The 19,837-nt window shown below is 41.1% G+C and overlaps 1 protein-coding gene across 37 annotated transcripts in view; it reads right to left on the bottom strand.

Annotated features, from left to right (window-relative positions):
• Pum1 (pumilio RNA binding family member 1) overlaps positions 1-19,837 on the bottom strand; it is a 115,573-nt gene that overhangs the window by 72,978 nt on the left and 22,758 nt on the right. For all 37 annotated transcript variants that reach the window (XM_075945233.1, XM_075945243.1, XM_075945258.1 and 34 more), the window contains exon 3: positions 9,537-9,605. In XM_075945233.1, the coding sequence (XP_075801348.1) occupies positions 9,537-9,605 (69 nt within the window). The remainder of the gene's footprint in view (positions 1-9,536; positions 9,606-19,837) is intronic.

Here is a 19,837-nt window from a genome sequence, read left to right as displayed (position 1 = left end):
GACCTCTTTCCACTGAGCACTCCTGAGTTCACAAAAGCTTTTTTTTTCCCTTCTTTTTCTTTTAAACAAACTCCCACTTCAAGTTACTGGAACAGCAAAAAAAGTCTTTCCAACCTTAACACTGACAGATTAACAATCAGTCCAGAAAAATAACAGGAAGAAACACAATAAAATGGAACTGTGTTGTCTGTCAAGTTACCTACTGATGAAGTCACATGAATAAATGATATGGCTGATCCTTGTTCCGACCATATTCCTGTTAAAATATCCCTATATGTACAAAAACTACACAATTTTTCTTGATAGCCTAATATACAAAAGGCCTACCCCAGACCCTTTAGCACAAAGTTCAGGAATAGGGCAGTGCTAATACCATTCCGCAGCCAACATCCTCTAGAGTCTGAAATTCCAAATAACTGACAGAGAATACAACACTCAGCCCCGCCCCTCTGTCAGTCAGCCTCTAGTACTTCTCACCACTCAAGTGAGCTACACTGTGCCAGAGACAGGAGCATTCTCAGAAATAACTACTTCAAAAATGTAGCTACTATTTATACAGAGAATACCAAAACAGAAAAGACTTTCTCTAAGTACCCAGCTATGAGAACCACACCAAACTACAATGAAATAAATTTGATGTTCTCTGGCTCCTTATAACAAAATTAAGAAAGATTTGCTAGGCATGGTGGTACACATCACACCCTTAATCACAGTGCTGTGAAGGCAAAGGTAGGCAGAGCTCTGTGAGTCCCAGGTCAGTCAGGGCTACACATGAGCCAATAAATTGATGAAATAAATTAAGAAATTAAAAAAAAAAGAACTTTAATCCCAGCACTTGGAAGGCAGAGGCAGGCTAATCTCCAATTTGAGGACAGCCTGGTCTCCAGGACACCCAGAGCAACAGAGAAACCTTGTTTTGAGAACAAAAAAAAAGAATTGCACACGTTGTAGTTTAATACATATCTAAATAAGCAACAAAGCACAAATAAGCCCAACTTCCTAGACACCATTATGTCTGGCTATGCACACAGAACAGGGGTGTCTATGTCATAGCAGGTGATACAGACAAAGCTGCCTATTGATCTGGTTCAACTCCACGATTCTGGTAACAAATGCCTTGGCAGCTATGGTAGAGCATGCCGACCATATCCTCTCCTCTGCCCCCGTACTCATGACATGGAGGCAAGAACACCTCAGGTTTCAGCCTAGCCGGGGCTACACAGTTAAGACTCTGTCTCAAAAACAGAGGGTCTCATATCAGACTCAACTTGACGAGCAAGAGCCCTGTTGGATCCTGGGTACCAGTGTTTCTGAAGTAACTACTTGCAGAAGAGGAGCAGGGCCTTTCAGTTTTGTTGGTACTCATCCTCTTCACCACATCTTCACAACCCTAGGGGCAAGAAAGGCATCTAAGTGCTACAGCTGTTTATACAATTGAACTGGATTTCTTGGTGCTAAGTATAGGGCCTTCATTACAGGAGGAAGCCCCTGAACTCACTCCATAGCTTTTAGGTGGTGAGAGAGCAAGAGAGCTTAATGCAGGAGCACAAACTAGCAGCTGATCTTTAAAAGAGTAAAACTTGACATGATGAACTGCAAGTGATGTATCTAGGTTCAAACAGCCAGAGCATAAGCACATCAGTCTCTTGCCTATCTATTAAAAAAAAAAACATTCTAACATCGAAGGACCATCACAACAAACATTATGTCGATGTAGTGATAATAAGCATAGACAGAAAAACTGTTTGTTCCTATTCTTTTACTGTGCGCAACAAAATGGAATCAGTCCATTTAGTATTGACACTCAGAGATTTACCTGGTTTTCTTTCCCTCATCTTAAAAAAAAAAGTGGAGGGGTAGGGTCCCATCAGGGAAAGTGACCTATGATCCCAGCATTTTCCAAGCAAAAACAGAGTAGAAGGCAAGCCTTGGTTCATAGTGGAGATATATTTCAAACAACAAAGCAAAACAAAAAAATGACTCACAGATGATGCTATTAATGGTATCATATAAATATGGTATTGGAAGTGACATTTACTGTCATAAATGTTTAATTGTTTTACTCAAGTATAAAAATATGCATCAAAAAGACACTAACAGACAGCCACAGTGGCACACACATTTAATCCCAGCACAAAGGCAAGTAGATCACTGTAAAAGGGCAGGCTAGAGGGCTGGAGAGATGATTCCAGCAGTTAAGAGCACTGGCTGCTCTTCCAGAGGGCCCAGATTCAATTCCCAGCACCCACATGGCAGCTCCCAACTGTCTTCATATTCCAGGGGGTCTGGTATCCTCATACATGCAGGCAAAATGCCACTGTACATAAGAAAAAAATTAGTAGTAATAGTAATAAAGGCCAGCCTAGGCTACATGGGAAGACAGGGTCTCTCTACATAGTCCTGGCTGTCCTAGAACTCACTATTTAGACAAGGCTGGCCTCCGATTCACTAGAATTAAAGATACTGTATCCAGCCTCTTTTCTTTTTTAAGCTAGCATTTTAGCCAGAAGAGAAGCATGAAAGTGTAGAAATACATCAGTGCAAAGAAAGCAAAAATACTACTATGTTTGCTGCATTTCCACATTCCAAGGATGCTCAATGTACACGGTAGGTCTGCCAAGCCTTCTCGGTAAAAGTGATAAGGTGGATACATGTAGGACTAAGGTTTAACACAGGTTTCAAAGTGATGGGACAAGAAGTTAGAAACTAAGTTCTAAATCCCAGATACACCCACTCTTCTAGTTAAGAAGGAACCCTATCTTTGCCCTCAAAATGCCAAATCTCAAAACTTATTACAAAGCCTCAGGAATATCGCCCCAAATAAGACAGAAAGTCACTTCACATTCAACACACAGTAACTTTAGTCAGTCGTAAACTAAGAGTGTGCTTCTTTAGATCATGTGGCCTGACTACAATTCATTCTACCAGCAAGATGTAGGATATGTTCTAAATCAAATAGTTTTAATACAGAGTTAATAGAACTAGGGCCTTCATTATTGCTGTCTAGGCTCAACAAGAGTTTGGAGAGAAGATGTTAAGAGTTATGGGCTGGCCAAATACTTTGTATTAATATATCTAGAAAGGCCTACTTTATGAGTCAACAGTATATCTCTTTTCAACAATCAAATTTGTAGTCAACCGAATGAACTACACTTAAAAGGGATTTCCACCTTAAACAGCAGTTCCCATTCAGGAAAATTCACAAACCCTGATTAAAACTTTCTAATTCTAGGAGACAATGTCAACCATAATGGAAAATAATTTAACATATTGAGCCACCACATCAAATCTCCACTCGGCTCCAAACCATGTATCCTGATGGATATTTCCAATCAGCTGTAGAAAGGTGAATGGGCCAGTGAAAAGGACGCAATGAGGGCTAGAACTCTAACACCATTGGCAGTTCCATACATTAGTATGTATGAGGCCCAGCATGACATAAACAGAGTATGGTGGTACACAGCTATCACTCTAGCACTCTGGAGATGAAAGTGGTAGGATTAGAGGTTGAAGCTGGAGAGGATGACTCAGCAATGAAGAACACTTAATGCTCTGGCAGAGGACCTGGGTTCAGGTCTACCAATAGATAGCTCATACCCATCTATAATTCCCCTCAGAAGATCTGACAACCTCTTTTGACTCCCACAAGTTCCTGCATGCACACAGTGACATAAACTCATGCAGGCACACATATGCACATAAAAATATTTTTTAAAGCTGTACAAGTTTACTATTTTGTTGGAGTCAGCATGAGATACAAGAAAACCTATTTTAGTCCAGGAAGAGTGGACTATATAAAGAGTGTATGTTTGGGGGGGGGGGGGGGGGCGTGTGGAGACCAGTGAAAAGTTCTAAGATGACAAATCACTCAGATGTCCTTTGGCATATTTTCCTCTCTCCACCAAAAAGGCTAAGGCATTCTTTGTCAACCTAAGGTCAAACTCCAGCAATCTCTGATCTGGGAGCATCCTAGAACTAAACTCTCTTACTCAACATCTCCTAGAGAAAGAAAGAAGCAAAGTCCAAAAATAAATGTCAGAACCACAGACGGAAGCACTGGCTAAGGCCCTGCTCTATGCTGGTTCTACCCTACGAAACTTTCTTTCTCTGAATAAACAGTTTTCCAGATCACTATCAAATCACTCCCTCCTCTACATGCTTTTAACCCCAGTACTATGGAGGCAGAAAGTTCCTGGCCAGCCAGACTATCACAGTAAGAGACACAACCCCTAAAAAAACAAACATTTTTAAAACTGTCTTACACTCAGGGATATTATTCTTTTCTAATTTCTGGTATCTGGTATCTTTATCATTTAAAGTCTACTGGTGAATATGGAAGAACTCTTTATCACTTTGTCTAGATTTTCTTTCTTTTTTTTTTTTTTTTTTTGGTTTTTCGAGACAGGGTTTCTCTGTGGCTTTGGAGCCTGTCCTGGCACTAGCTCTCGTAGACCAGGCTGGCCTCGAACTCACAGAGATCCACCTGCCTCTGCCTCCCGAGTGCTGGGATTAAAGGCGTGCGCCACCACCGCCCGGCTTAGATTTTCTTAAACAGATTTTTTAATGATTTATTTCTATTTTATGTCCACTGGTATTTTGCCTGCATGCATGTCTGTTGAAAGGGAGTCAAAACCCCAAGAACTGGAGTTACAGACAACTGCGAGCTGCCATGTGAATGCTTGGAACTGAACCTGAGTCCTCTGGAAGAGCAGCCAGTGCTCTTAACCGATGAGCCATCTTTCCAGCCCCTTCTCAAATCAGATTTAAAATCTAACACCAAGTATTTTTCTAAATTATGAAGGGCTATCTAAATATATTCAATTTAATCCAGAATGACATGGTGGCCTGCACTATTAAGCTATCCTAGATATATAAAACATTATGGAATCTTAGCTCATTGTGACGATGAATGACTTTGACTAGAACTTAACATTTACAAGTGGAGGCAGGAGAATGCATTCAAGGTCACTTATTGAGGCCAGCATGAGCTATATGAGACCCTACATCATCACCAACATTCTAAAAAGAAAAAAAAAACACTTGTTCTATAAAGGTTAGAAAAATTCAGCTAGTTCATGCTAGTAACCCCAGTCCTTGGGAGGCTGAGGTAAGAGAACTATATTTCAAAGGCAGCCTGAGAAACATAGTGAGTTCCAGTAGAATGAGACTACTTCATCATTCCCATTGCAGTAGCACATGCCTTTAATCTCAGATGTTAGGAGGCAGAGAAAGAGACAGGTATATCTCTTTATGAGTTTAAGGTCAGCTTAACCTCCAAATCGAGCTCCAAGCTAAGGATACATAGTGAAAATCTGTCTTAAAAAGAACAAAAACAAAACCATAGACCCTATACAAAAATATTTTTTTAGACAAGCACAAATAAACAACAGAGAACACAAAGGTCAACTATGCACTAAGGGATCTTTTTGTCAATGGCTCTCACAATACTTCATTCCTTTCCACAAATTCATCCTTTTAGGACATAAACAGTTACGTCCTAACCACCCTTCTACATAGAAAGAAAGGACCACACAGGAAAACAATGAAGAAAGTTTAAGTCAACATGATAGTTAACTGTGATAGTCAACCAGATTGGATTCAGAATTGACTAAAAGCAAAACAGAGCGAGCCCCCCCCCCCCCCCAAAAAACTCTGGTATCATGAGTGATCAACCCCCTAGTGGAATCTTAAAAAGCTGTCATTACTGGGGGGTGGAGGAGGGCAGAAAACAGGGACTACATAGAGTCCTGGAAGTATGTCCTACCATGTTGCTATAGTCTCTTCCTGTATGCCCGTTTCACTACTTGCATCCTGTCTGCCATAAAGAAGTTCTTCTGTTAAATATTCCCAAACCCAGAAACTGAGAGCTAAAATAAATAATCCTGGGCTGGAGAGACATATACAGGCAAAACATCCATATACAAAAAATAAAAACAAATCCTGAAGAGGGCTCATCTATAAATTTAAAAAAAAAATTCCTCTACTGTTTTGTTGTTGTCAGATATTTGGTATCGATGAACACAAAAGAACATAAGCTTTCCTGAATCCACTAAGCTTTTTTACTTTTTTTAAAAAAAACTTTTGAGGGCTTTTAAGTTGAATGAAAGAGCAAATAAAGCTCATGGGACTTAACTTATCATCCATATCCCAAGGCATTGTTCTTTATTCCTTTTTCACATTCTACCTAAGGGGAATGAAAACCCTTCAGCTAAAAACAGCTGGCATTTACAGGCCACAAAGTAGGTTCAGTAGTTAAGAGCGCTGTTGGCTCTTCCCAAGGACCCAGGTTCAAATCCCAGCATCTACAAAGAAGCCCAAAAGCAGCTATATTAACTCCAGTTCCTCTTCTGGCTTTTGCAGCCACCAGACATTCATATAGTACAGATACACACATTCAGGCAAAACATTCACATACATAAAATAAAAGTAACTAAATATTAGGCTGGGCAGTGGTGGCTCACACCTTTAATCCCAACAATAGAGAGGCAGAAGCAGGCAACTCTCCAGGAATTCCAGGACAACCAAGGATACACAGAGAAACTCTGTCTCCATAAAATAATAATAATAATAGTTATTATTATTAATAAATAAATAAATAAAAAGAAAGAAACTAAATCTTTTTGGAAGTTTTTCCAATAAAAACAGCTAGCTGCACTTGACAGGTGGTGGTGGTGCACACCTTTAATCCCAGCACTCTGGAGATAGAGACAGGTGGATCTCTGTAAATTTGAGGTCAGCCTGGTCTACAGAGTGAGCTCCAGGACAGGTTCCAAAGCTTCAGAGAAGCTCTATCTCCAAAAACCAAGAAGAACGGGGAGAAGGGGGAAAAAAAAAACCCCACACCAGCTGCACTCCAGACACAGCAAAGATGTGAGTGGTATTTTAAGTAACAACTTCTTAGCAAAATTTCTACTATGAAACACACTCAAAATTTTTCTATCTATCGCAAAGGCTTTGAACACAGTAAGGCAGCACTAACACATTCTTTGAAGCTTTAAAGACCCATACATTCATGTACTTTGTATTCTCTCTCCCTCCCCACCACACCACTATGCCTAGCTTAAAAGTCCATCCAATCCATTTAAATTTAGTCTTTGTATTAGTAAATACTGTATTACTCCCTTCAAGAGATGTTTTATTGATAAATACAAAGAAAAAAATCAAGCAATTAGAAGTTGAAATTAGCCGGTGGTGGCGTCTGAAGCCTTTAATCCCAGCACTAGGGAGGCTGAGGCAAGCAGGCGAATCACTGTGAGTTCGAGGCCAGTCTCTTCTAGAAACTGAGTGCCAGGATAGCTATTACACAAAGAAACCCTGTCTCACAAAAATAAAAAAATAAAAAAATAAAGCATATTGCTATGGTTCTGCTATCCTACTCTCCCCTGGATTGAGAGAGGGTATATCCCAATCTGCATGTATGTAACTGAGTCCTCATTTGACCAAAAGATGCTTTCTCAGTCTGGTACCCTCTCCTCATGATACTGATATGCTGCCCTCAAAGCCCTTCTTCTCTAAGTTTCAGCTATAGAAGAAACTTGTTCTTCTTTCCATGTAGATTCAGGGTTTCCTTCACTCTGTATTTCACTGCCCTTTTTGTGTTTTGGAGAGTTAACTTGTGTGAGTCATCTGAGCTTAAGGAAGGAATAATATCTTTCCTTGTGTGGAGAATAAAACTGTGTCCTCAGTGGGTCCTGCTATCTGCCTAGAAGGTAGTTAACGAACTGTAGTCAGCACAGGTGCTTTGTGAATGTGCTGGTTTGTGTTCTCGAAGTTTGAATGAGAAAGGTATGTACAGGCTCAGGCATTAATGAACAGTTGGTCTCCAAGTGGTAACACTGTTTAGAGAGGTTATGAGAGGTTATAGGGAGGTACAGCATTGCTGGGGGAAGTAAATCACTTTAGAGGCAGCTTTTAAAGTTTCATACCAAACCAAACCAAGTGTGTTTCATGCCAAAGATAAAAGATTTGATCTCTCCACTTTCTGCTCCCACGGCCTATGGTCATGCCTCTTCTACCATTACAAACTCTCCCTCTGGAACCAGAAGCTCAAATAAACTATCTTTTCCTTAAGTCACCCTTGCTCATTTTATTACAGCAGAAAACTAACTAATAATACACTCAACCATGATGTCCAGGCTGACCTTGAATGATCCTTCATGCCTCAGTCTCCCAATGCTGGGATTAAAGGCATGAGCCAACATACTCAGCTTTAGAATTTGACTTTTAACAAATAGGTTAAAATCACATGAATAGAAGAGAAACATGATTTATCCTTCCATATTTAATAGCTACCAAATCTGATAGTTTTCTCTTCAAATCTTATGCTAGAAATAAAGTAACAAAGCTTTTACCCAAAACATGCAAGGTTTATTAAAGCATGCTGCTCCAATGACAGTAGGCAGGCAGAGTTATTAACACAAGGACCCCTATCAATCATTTCCTAAAATTCAGAGCCCAAGATGATGAGGAAGAAACTACTTTTCTAAGCATAAGAAAATTCAGAAAAAGTCAAAGCAAAATCTTCCAACAAAATGAGCAAGAATCCCAGGACAAAGCAGCAGAAGCTTGTGACTACTCAATGCTGTCACAGAAGCAACCCAGGAGTGCTCAGTGTAAACCCAGCAAAGGAACTGTATTACTTCTGAATCTTCCAAACCTAGCACAATGGCCAGACCAAATAGCATTCACTAAACCAAACAAATATTAGCTAATGGCTAGTACATGGAAAAAATCTGAAGCACAGTCATCTCCCTACTCCAAAACATCAAAGTAGGTAAGAGAATTTTTAAGTACAGAACAACAGACAAACCCAGAGTTCTGCCCAGAAGGACAGTCACAAGCAAATGGCCTCTTATGAACCTATGCAGTCTTCAGCAATACATTTGAACAGTCTGCAGATCTGTCCATCAGTACGAGTCCTGTCAACAAGCTGAACCTTCACAAGTTGGGTGTTCTTTAACTATATTCCCCTTTGAAACAGTGGCAACTCTATTTATCAATATAATGAACAAAAAAATTAAACACTAAAAAGAACTAAAGTTCTTGTTTCCGAACGACTAGCTGAGATCTCTATCTGTATCTGACCAGAAACCTAAGAAGCATCCTGCGTTCACAATGGCGTCCTGGGTAATTTCTTTTTGAAAGGCACTGGTCTAAACAGGTTACTGACATCCTCTTGATTATCAGCACATCTAAAACTCTCTTTCCAAAACAGTCAAAACACCTAGCCACTGAAAAATGAAGTAAAATACTTAATAAATATAAAATTAAAATGTTTGAACACCTCACATTACATCTAACTTATTAACTTACTTATTAATGTGTGTTCATATGTTGGTGCTTTGTTGTTTAAGTAACTGGACTAAGTTAATAGTCATTCTGTATCAGTAGTTTTGACACAGCTATCCAGCATCCTATTCCTACTGTGAGGATGGCAACAGAGAAAAGCAAGCACATATTTCTAGAGACTAGATTCAGACACATCTAATCAAAGACAACTCCAAGCTTCCCACTTTCAACCACACCAACTCACTTACCTCGCCCATAGCTCTTCCCTCCAGAGCAAGTGCTTGAAAATCATGATTTAATTCATCCATTGAGCGTACCTAGTGTTCAGAATAGAGGGGAAAGCTTCACGTCAGCATCATAAATATTATGTATCTATCATGCACAAATGAAACATCTTTCAATATTAACTTTAAGAACTCAACAGACATGGTAACAAAACTCAAGGGATTAAGTATTACTCACCTTTAACCATCAGGATTCAGAAATGATCCCTGCTTTACCCTACCACTTCCCGTCTATTTTCACCTTTAACCATCAGGATTCAGAAATGATCCCTGCTTTACCCTACCACTTCCCGTCTATTTTCAAAGCATGAAAACATCACATGACAATAATGTCAGTTACTTTTCACATACTGTAATAAGCAGAGGCCAATATGCTGGACAGCAATGGTATTTAGTAGGGAGTCTCTGACCTAAAGTCAGCAGCGCTGCACCTCAGCCTTCAGCTGTCAAGCATAAATGAAGCCAGTCTAAACTAGCCTTCTTGGATTACTCCAAGGTATCAGTCTATAAATTTTATATTCAAAGATCTATCCACAGGAGGAAGTTCCAGGAAATCCCAAATCTCAAAAAAGGGAGAAAATAAATAGTATATATCAAAGAAACCTTCCTCACAGCTCATTAAAGCATATCAATATACAACTTCTTTAAACTTTCATTTAACCAGCTCCAAATCATTAACTGAAAGGTAAAGGTAACAGTGGATCAAGGCACTTTTTACTGAGTTTGATGACCTGAGTATGACCCCAGGACCCACATGGTTCAAGGAAAGAACTGACTCCCACAGATAGTTTTCACATGCACATACACACATACAAGCACACACATACAATAGTAATAATATTTTTCGAGGCAGGGTTTCTCTCTGTAGCCCGAGATGTCCTAGAACTCACTTGTAGACCATGCTGGTTTTAAACTCACAGAGACCTACCTGCCTCTGCCTCCCTAATGTGCCACCACGCCTAACAATTTTTTTTAAAAAAAGATAACATCAGCAATGAAGATAAAACATTCTTGAAAACAAGTATTCAAAGTTGTCTTCTCCATCAAGCTAGAAGGCAAAAGGCAAAATGATGGCAAGTTTTAAGTCACTGTAAGTTTAAGAAAGACTGTGATTCAAAATAGCAAAAGCCCTTTGCCATCTGTTGGTCTTCTCAATTATTATCAACAATCCATCTCTGCTTTCTGAGGCACTCTAGAGTCAGTCATCCATGAAAATATTTATGAAAGAGGCCTTTCTGCACATCTGAAAACAAGACACCTAAAGGAGGAGCCTCCTAAACCTGCTGTCCTGTTAGCCACCACCTTCCCAAGATTGGTAGATAAATAATTAATGCAAAGCTTGAGCTAAAGTCAAGAAAGGAGAAAGATAGCACTTAAAACCCAAATGAAACCAGGTAGTGGCAGCCCACACCTTTGAGCCCAACACTCAAGAGGTAAAGGTGGAGTGAGGTGATCCCTACGTGTTCCAGGCCAGCCTGGTCTACACAGAAAAACCCTGTCTTGCCTCAACATAAAGCCAGCACACTGAACCTTATAGAAGAGAAAGTGGGAAGTACACTTGAACACATTGGCACAGGGAACCACTTCCTAAATAGAACCCCAGCAGCACAGACACTGAGAGAAACAATTAATAAATGGAACCTCCTGAAACTGAAAAGCTTCTGGAGAGCAAAAGACATGGTCAACAAGGCAAAACGACAGCCTACAGAATGGGAAAAGATCTTCACTAACCCCACATCAGACAGAGGTCTGATCTCCAAAATATACAAAGAACTCAAGACATTGGACAGCAAAAGATCACATAATCCAATAAAAAAAATGGAGTACAGTCCTAAACAGAGAACTCTCCACAGAAGAATCTAAAATGGCTGAAAGACACTTAAGGAAATGTTCAACATCCTTAGTCATCAGAGAAATGCAAATCAAAACAACTCTGAGATTCCATCTTACACCTGAAAGAATGGCCAAGATCAAAAACACTAATGACAACTTATGCTGGAGAGGTTGTGGGGAAAAGGGAACACTTCTGCATTGCTGGTGGGAATGCAAGCTGGTACAACCCCTTTGGATGTCAGTGTGGCAATTTCTCAGAAAATTAGGAAACAACCTTCCTCAAGACCCAGTAATACCACTTTTGGGTATATATCCAAAGGATTCTCAATCGTGCCACAAGGACATGTGCCTAACTATGTTCATAACAGCTTTGTTTGTCATAGCCAGAACCTGGAAACAACCTAAATGCCCCTCAACCAAAGAATGGATTAGGAAAATGTGGTACATTTACACAATGGAGTACTACACAGCAGAAAAAAAAGACAGCTTGAATTTTGCAGGAAAATGGGTTGAACTAGAAAACATAATTTTGAGTGAGGTAACCCAGATACAGAAAGACATTTATCACATGTACTCACTATAGGTGGTTTTTAAACATAAAGCAAAGAAAGCCAGCCTACAAACCGCAATCCTAGAGAATTTAGACAACAATGAGGACACTAAAAGAGACTCACATAGATTCAATCTACATGGGAAGTAGAAAGTAGAAAAAGACAAGATCTCCTGTGTAAATTGGGAGTACTACTGCTGTCTATGGGTACTTTAAAACCCACAGGTAACAAACTATGCAACTAATGATACAATGTACTATTAAGCTGTAACAACTTTATAGAGTGTTTGCTATAAACATAATTTTATGCAATTCAAGCTAGGTATGGTAACCTATATCCTAGCACTTAAGAGGCCTGTAGCAGGGCTGGAGAGATGGCTCAGAGGTTAAGAGCATTGCCTGCTCTTCCAAAGGTCCTGAGTTCATTTCCCAGCAACCACATGGTGGCTTACAACCAACTGTAATGAGATCTGGTGCCCTCTTCTGGCCTGCAGACATACACACAGAAAGAATATTGTATACATAATAAATATTAAAAAAGAAAAGAAAAAAAACTTTAAAAAAAAAAAAGAGGCCTGTAGCAAAAAGATCACAAATACAAGGCCAGTCTGAACTTTACCAAACTGTACATAAACAGGGGCTGGAGAAGGGCTCAGAGCTTAAGAGCACTTGTTGCCTTGAAAAGGGCTTGGGCTTGATTCCCAGCATCCACATGGTACAGCTCACAACCCAGGGCTTTCTCTGCTTCTGCAATATGGCTACCTCCTCCCATACAGACACCACTACCAAATCCTTTTTAAAATATTTACTTTTAGGCCGGGCGATGGTAGCACACGCCTTTAATCCCAGCACTCGTGAGGCAGAGGCAGGGGGACCTTGTCTACAGTGCTAGTTCCAGGATAGGTTCCAAGGCCACAGAGAAACTCTGTCTCAAAAAACCAAAAAAATTTACTTTTGTCTTATGTGCATGAATGTTTGCCTGCGTGTTCACCCACGCATGCCTGGTGTCCTGAATAGACAAAAAGAGGGCATTAGATTCTCTGGAACTGGAGTTTCAGGTGGTTGTGAGCTACAGTGTGGATGCTGAGAACTGAAACCAGGGCCACTGTTAGCACAGCAACAGCTCTTACTTGCTCAGCCATCTCTCCAACCCAAGACAACAACCCCTTCTTCAGAACCCTATGAAAGTCAACCTGACCGCATTTGTCTTCATCCCACCTCTAGACATCATAACCCTGTTTGCTTTCCTCTTCCAGAGTCCAGAGTTTATTTCTGATAGGTCCAAACCTGCCAATTAACCCCATAATTTAACTCATTAATTTAGTGTTTTGCCACATAAGGTCCTGCAAAATTAAATCATAACAAGTAGAGAGAAAATGAAAGAAAGAGTAATCCACAAAAGAAAAGACCAAAGTACTACTTTACAAATTTTTGCGTTTGGTTTTTTTGGTCCCGCCCCCCACCCTGGCACCCCAAGACAGTTTCCTCAGTAGCCTTGGCTGTCTTGGGACTCTGTAGACCAGGCTGGCCTCAAGCTCAGAGATCTGCCTGCTTCTCCCTCCTTAGTACCCGGATTAAAGAGGTGTAGCACCACCACCACTAAAACAATTTCTTTTAAAAAAAGGTGGATTGCCGGGCGGTGGTGGCGCACGCCTTTAATCCCAGGACTCAGAGGCAGGCGGATCTCTGTGAGTTCGAGGCCAGCCTGGTCTACAAGAGCTAGTTCCAGGACAGGCTCCAAAACCACGGAAAACCCTGTCTCGAAAAACCAAAAAAAAAAAAAAAAAAGGTGGAGTGGGGGAAGAGGCTAGAGAGACTACTCAGCACTAGCTATTCTTTTTTTTTAAATATTTATTTCTTTGTTTTTATTATGTATACAGTATTCTTCCTGCAGGTCTCATTACAGATGGTTGTGAGCAACCATGTGGTTGCTGGGAATTGAACTCAGGACCTTTGGAAGAGCAGGCAATGCTCTTCCATCTCTCCATCTCTCCAGCCCCAGCACTAGCTATTCTTGCACAGGTCCTGGGTCTCAATTCCCAACAACCACATGGTAGCTCATAGCTCATACCTCCAACTCAGGGAATCTGATACCTTTTTAGAATCCCCACAGAGACTGAATATATGCAGGTAAAATATTAATACAATAAAAATAAATAAGTAGGCTGGGCAGTGGTAGCACAAATCTTTAATCCCAGCACTCAGAAAGGAAAGACAGTGGATCGTGAGTTCAAGGCCAGCCTGGTCTGCAGACCAAATTCCAATACAGGCTCAAAAAAACAACAGAAAAACCCTGTCTCGAACCCCCCCGCCCCTCCCTAAAAAAACAAAAAAAAGAAAAACTTTAATTTTAGGGACTACAGATTGCGCAGCAGTTAAAAACACTTGCTGTTCTTACAGAGGACCTGGATTTAACTCCCAACACGCACATGGGATTAAAGTGCTGAGATTAAAGGTGTGTACCACCACTGCCCACCTGAGATTTTTTATTTATTTATGTATGTATTTATTTATCTATTTATTTATTTATTTATTTATCTATTTATTTATTTATTTAGTCTGTGTGTATCTCTGCATGCCAGAAGAGGGCACCAGACCTCATTACAGATGGTTGTGAGCCACCATGTGGTTGCTGGGAATTGAACTCAGGACCTTTGGAAGGGCAGGCAATGTTCTTAACTGCGAGTCATCTCTCCAGCCCCCACCTGAGATATTTTAAACTAGGTGAGGTGGTTCATGAGAGGAAGATAGACCTCTAGGTTCTAAGACAATCAGAGTTACATAGGAAGATTGTCTCAAATTTTAAAAAGGGAAGAATAGTCTCGAACATCTACTACCCATCTCCTTCATGTAACTTTTTTTTTGTGTAGCATTGTCTTCCTAGATCAAAACATTCCATCCAGAAGAGACTCCATAAAACAGAAAATAAGCAACTCAACATAGTTCCCCCGAAGTCCCTGAAATTGACCGGATTCACTAGCCACTCCCTCTCAAAAGTAAACAATAAAGACTGCTGAGTCACTCAGACAAAACAAGTTACAAAGACTACTAGACCAGACCAGCAGAGGTGACTGAAGAGGTTTAGATGAACTAAGCCACCTGGGAAGACCCTTCCAAACTGCTGAGCTGCCTGCAGACTGTACAGTAAGGTTCAGGCTAACCGTTTTTGGGAGCTTTGCTTCAAAAGCAACCCATCACCCATATTCCTGTTAAGTAGCCCAAAAAACTTACTGGCTCACCAAGCTGGACTTTGCTGTGTCATGGTGTGTGTGTGTGTGTGTGTGTGTGTGTGTGTGTGTGTGTGTGTGTGTGTGTGTGGAAAGAGTTTTGTCTCCCTAGTAAAAGTCTGAACATCTTATTTTCTGAAATGTACATTTCAATGTATACCCATATACCCGTTCTTCTGCCATCTCAACTCTGAGCCAAACCAAAAAACTAAGTGCAGACATTCAAACACTGACCCATATCCCCAAATAAATCACTGCTTTATGCCCATGGTAACATTACCTTTTTTTTTGCCAATCGTCATTGAAAAGAAAAAGAATGCTAGGCTATGGTGCCCCCTGCTTTTGATCCCAGCATTCAGGAGGCAGAGGCAGATAAATCTCTTGAGTTCAAGGCCAGCCTGGTCCACCGGACGAGTACCAGAACAGCCAGGGATACAGAGAAACCTTGGAGGGGGGAGGGAGGGAAGGGGGGAGGGAGGGAAGGGGGGAGGGAGGGAAGGAGAGAGGGGGAGGGAGGGAGGGAGGGAGAGAGAGAGAGAGAGAGAGAGAGAGAGAGAGAGAGAGAGAGAGAGAGAGAGAAGGAGGCACTCCCCTAAAATTCTTGACCATTTCTATTCTGTTTGTCCCAACTGTGACACATTGCTGGCCTAAAGTAGAATGGGAGGAGGGGGACTCCTAAAAGGCTAAATCAAGTACACTAGAACTCAAAAGGGGGAGGGCTTGCAGACGGGCCAGGGTTCCTCTGTTTAACAGCCCTAGCTGTCCTGTAAACCAGGCTGGCTCCAAAATTTTTTTTAAAGTTAATGACCCACACATATACACTCTTCATAAACAATCATTTCATTTTGTTCACTTTAAAAAGCCACAGAATAATAAAGCAGACACTGGTAAGCTCTGCAATCACTGGGACCAGAGAATAAAACTAAAGAAAACAGACACTGGTGCTAAGGAATGAATGGACCTACCTCACCAGTAAAGAGTTCCTGGGGGGCGGGGGTGTTAATCCTCAGCACCACTTACAAAACACGACTGACGAACATGCTCAGATTATTACTCAACTGCTGGGTGCAACAGTTCGTTGAGTCCTTTATAGCATATGCAAGACATAAACTTAGACGAGACAAACTGTCACTAAGTCAGTATTCACTAACCTATAAGAAACTTCTATTTGGGGGCTGGAGAGATGGCTCAGAGGTTAAGAGCACTGCCTGCTCTTCCAAAGGTCCTGAGTTCAATTCCCAGCAACCACATGGTGGCTCACAACCATCTGTAATGAGGTCTGGTGCCCTCTTCTGGCCTGCAGGCATACACACAAACAGAACATTGTATACATAATAAATAAATATTAAAAAAAAACTTCTATGGCCGAATAGTAGTGGCACACGCCTTTACGCCCAGCACTTGGAAGGCAGAGGCAGGCGGATCTCTGCATACATGCAGGCAAAGCGCTCATACATTCAATTAAATCTCTAAAAAGAGAGGCAGGGGTGGGGATATGGCTGAGTGATACAGTGCTTGCTTGCAACCCCTACACAGAGGAGAGGGAGATTTAGAATAAAAGCTATGTGGTGGCACACATAAATCCAACATTACAGGAATAAGGACAAGCAGATTTCAGTAAGTTCCAGGCTAGCCTGTGATGTGGGATGTCCTTCTGTATGTGTTGCTTTTATTGGTTAATGAATAAAGGTGCTCTGGCCTATGGCAGGGCAAAATACAGCCAAGCTGGAAGAAATATAGAGAGAATAGATGGAGTCAAGGAGATACCATGTAGCTGACAAAAGAGACAGACACAGGAACCTTACCATTAGGCCACAGCCTCGTAGCAATACATAAATTAATAGAAATGGGCTAATTCCAGATGTAAGAGCTAGCAAGAAATATGCCTGAGTCATTGACCAAGCAGTCTTGTAATTAATATAGTTTCTATGTGATTATTCGTGTCTGGGCAGCCAGGAAACGAATGAGCAGCCTCCGTTTACAAGCCTGGTCTCAGAGTTCCAGGTCAGCTAGAGCTACATAATGGGTGAGACAATATCTCCATGGGGTAAGGGTATCTTAGCACAACAGGTTGAGTTCAAAAAATTAGTGCCTCAGAATCTTGCTCCAGTTTTAGTCTAAGTACTACATTTCCCTTTTTGTTCTGTTTTGTGAGAATGTACAGAGTGGATTTTCAGTGTCCAGTATCTGTAGACAATGAAAGTAACCTTTAACACAGCAGAAATTTAAGACAGAAACTTTGCAAATAAGCACAATTTACTACAAAATGAGAATATTCCATCTGTTGTTGGAGAGAGGCTACCATAGTATAGGAAATCAGTATTGACTCAGTAATAGCAAAAAAACGGTCATTGAGTTTGAGGTCTGCCTTGGCTACATGGTAAGACCCTGCATCAAAAAAGGAAAAGAAAAAAGGGGAGGGGGGATATTACCAGTGAGAATGATCAGTTTTAAAACAGATTCACTGGAGAAATTACTACTCACCAGGCAAGCCCACACTGATAATGAAGACCTGTCTCTACTTATCCAGCTGAAATGCTCTCTCTTCCTCAAGGACTAGAAGTCTGAGAACTGAGGGCCATGGTGGGCCTCTCTCCCTTTATTCCTGAGGTAACATACTAGGGCTACGTGCTAACATGACTGGCAATACCATAAAAATTGCTCATATTTCCCCCATGTGATCTTTGAACATCTAGCTAAATTAAAAGTTGAGTCATCTACATGAATATTTGTACCTTTAAATTACAATCTTATGATTGCCAAGAGAGCAAATGGGAGTGGCAAGAAAGCAGAAATTATACCCCTAGAGGCAGCTTCTGTCAAATGACTCTTATTTTGCCTCGGGAGAAACCAGCATGATTTACTGGCTTTTCTAGGAATCTGACAATAAATTTTATGAGTTTTATTAATATCCATGCCCTCTGATCTGATAAACTGACTTCTATGAATCTAAAGCCTAAGCAAATAATCAGAAATATGGGCAAAGATTTACTGACAAAGATCTCAAACTTGATGTTATAATGGAGAGATTAACAAACAGTATAAAACAGGAAGAGTTATTAAATACAACATGTGTTTTAAAGAATTTGGAGGGCACCTTTCAAAACAGTTTCTTTGTGTAGCTTTGGATGTACTGAAGCTCACTCTGGCCTCAAACTCAAGAGATCCACCTGCTTCTGCCTCCCAAATATTGGGATTAAAGGCATGCCCCGCCTGGGAGAAGTTACAGAATTTGATATAGCTATTTAAAATGTCTAAATTTTTTATTTGTATGAGCACTGACCTGCATTTATGTCTGTGCATCATGTGTGTGCCTGCTGCCTGAGAGGCCAGGGGAGTCACATCCTATGGAACTAGAGTTAACAGGACAATGTGGGTGCTGAGTAGTGAATCTGGAGAAGAGCAGCAAATTCACTTAGGCTCTGAGCCACTCCTCCAGCACCCTAAAACATGTCTAAATTTCTATCAGAAACATATGTACATAAAGACTCAAAGTAGGGTAATACACAATGGGAGCGAGTTCCCAAGATTATACAGAGAAACCCTGTCAAGAGAGAGGGAGAAAGAGGAAAGGAAGGTAAGAGGGAAGGAGGGAGGGAGGGAAGAAGGGAAGGAATACAACAGGTGTAGAGCCTCTTAACCCTGGGTACCCTAGCATGGCAGCATACACATACACTCCCAGCTCAAGAAACAAAATTTTAGGAGCTGAAGAGATGGTTCAGTGGTTAAGAGCACATATATAATGACTGCTCTTCCAGAGGACCCAGCACAAATGTTAGAAGGCTTAACAAGCACCTAAAAGTTCAGCTCCAAGAGAGTTTAACACCTCTGGTCTCTGCAGGCACCTGGATGTGCACATACTCACACATAGATGCAACCATAATTACAAGAAGAAACAAAAGCTGCCGGGTGGTGGTGGTGGTGTGAATGTGATAGAGGCCAGTCTACAGAGTAAATTCGACAGCCAGAGATACACAGAGAAATGCTGCCTCAAAAAAAAAAAAGTAACAAAGAAAAAGAAAGCAAAGGTAGGAGAGTTGGACTACTGAGTGGGTTAGTCAATGTTCTATGCTATGAAGACACACCATGACAAAGACAACTCTTATAAAGAAAAGCATTTAACTGGAGACTTGCTTATACCTTCAGAAACGAGTCCATGATCATATCAGCAGGGAACATGGCAGCAGGCATAGTACTAGAAAAGAGCTAAATGCTAGGCTACCTCCTGATCCACAGGGAGCAGGAGCAGACTGAATTTGACATTAGCTTTTGAAACCTAAAGCCCACACTCAGCTACGTACTGTAGGGCCCTGGTCTGCCCTTGTTCCTGGGGTGCATCTGGAGGACAGTTTCTGGTCAGCTAACTAAGCAGCCTGTTTGTTTTTGTGTTCTCCCTGCCCTGCCTGGTGATTAGCTGTAGGGCATTGACTTCTTTGTTAATATGGTAATTTCCCACCTGCCTGGGCAGAGGTCCTTGTGCAGCTGTTAGGTACTTAAGGACTTCCCCAAGTCTGAATAAACAGGCAATCGGCTGGTCTCCTTTCGAAGGACCCTGGTCTCTGTGTGTGTTTTTTAAATCTCCAGGCCCTTGCCCGACTCGACTCGCCAAGGGTACACTGGCACGAACTGAACCGAGGGTGTAACACAGAATCGGT

This window comes from Microtus pennsylvanicus, chromosome 13, assembly GCF_037038515.1.
Source record: "Microtus pennsylvanicus isolate mMicPen1 chromosome 13, mMicPen1.hap1, whole genome shotgun sequence".
NCBI classification, from domain to species: Eukaryota; Metazoa; Chordata; class Mammalia; order Rodentia; family Cricetidae; genus Microtus; species Microtus pennsylvanicus.
This window is presented reverse-complemented; position numbering and strand designations above follow the sequence as displayed.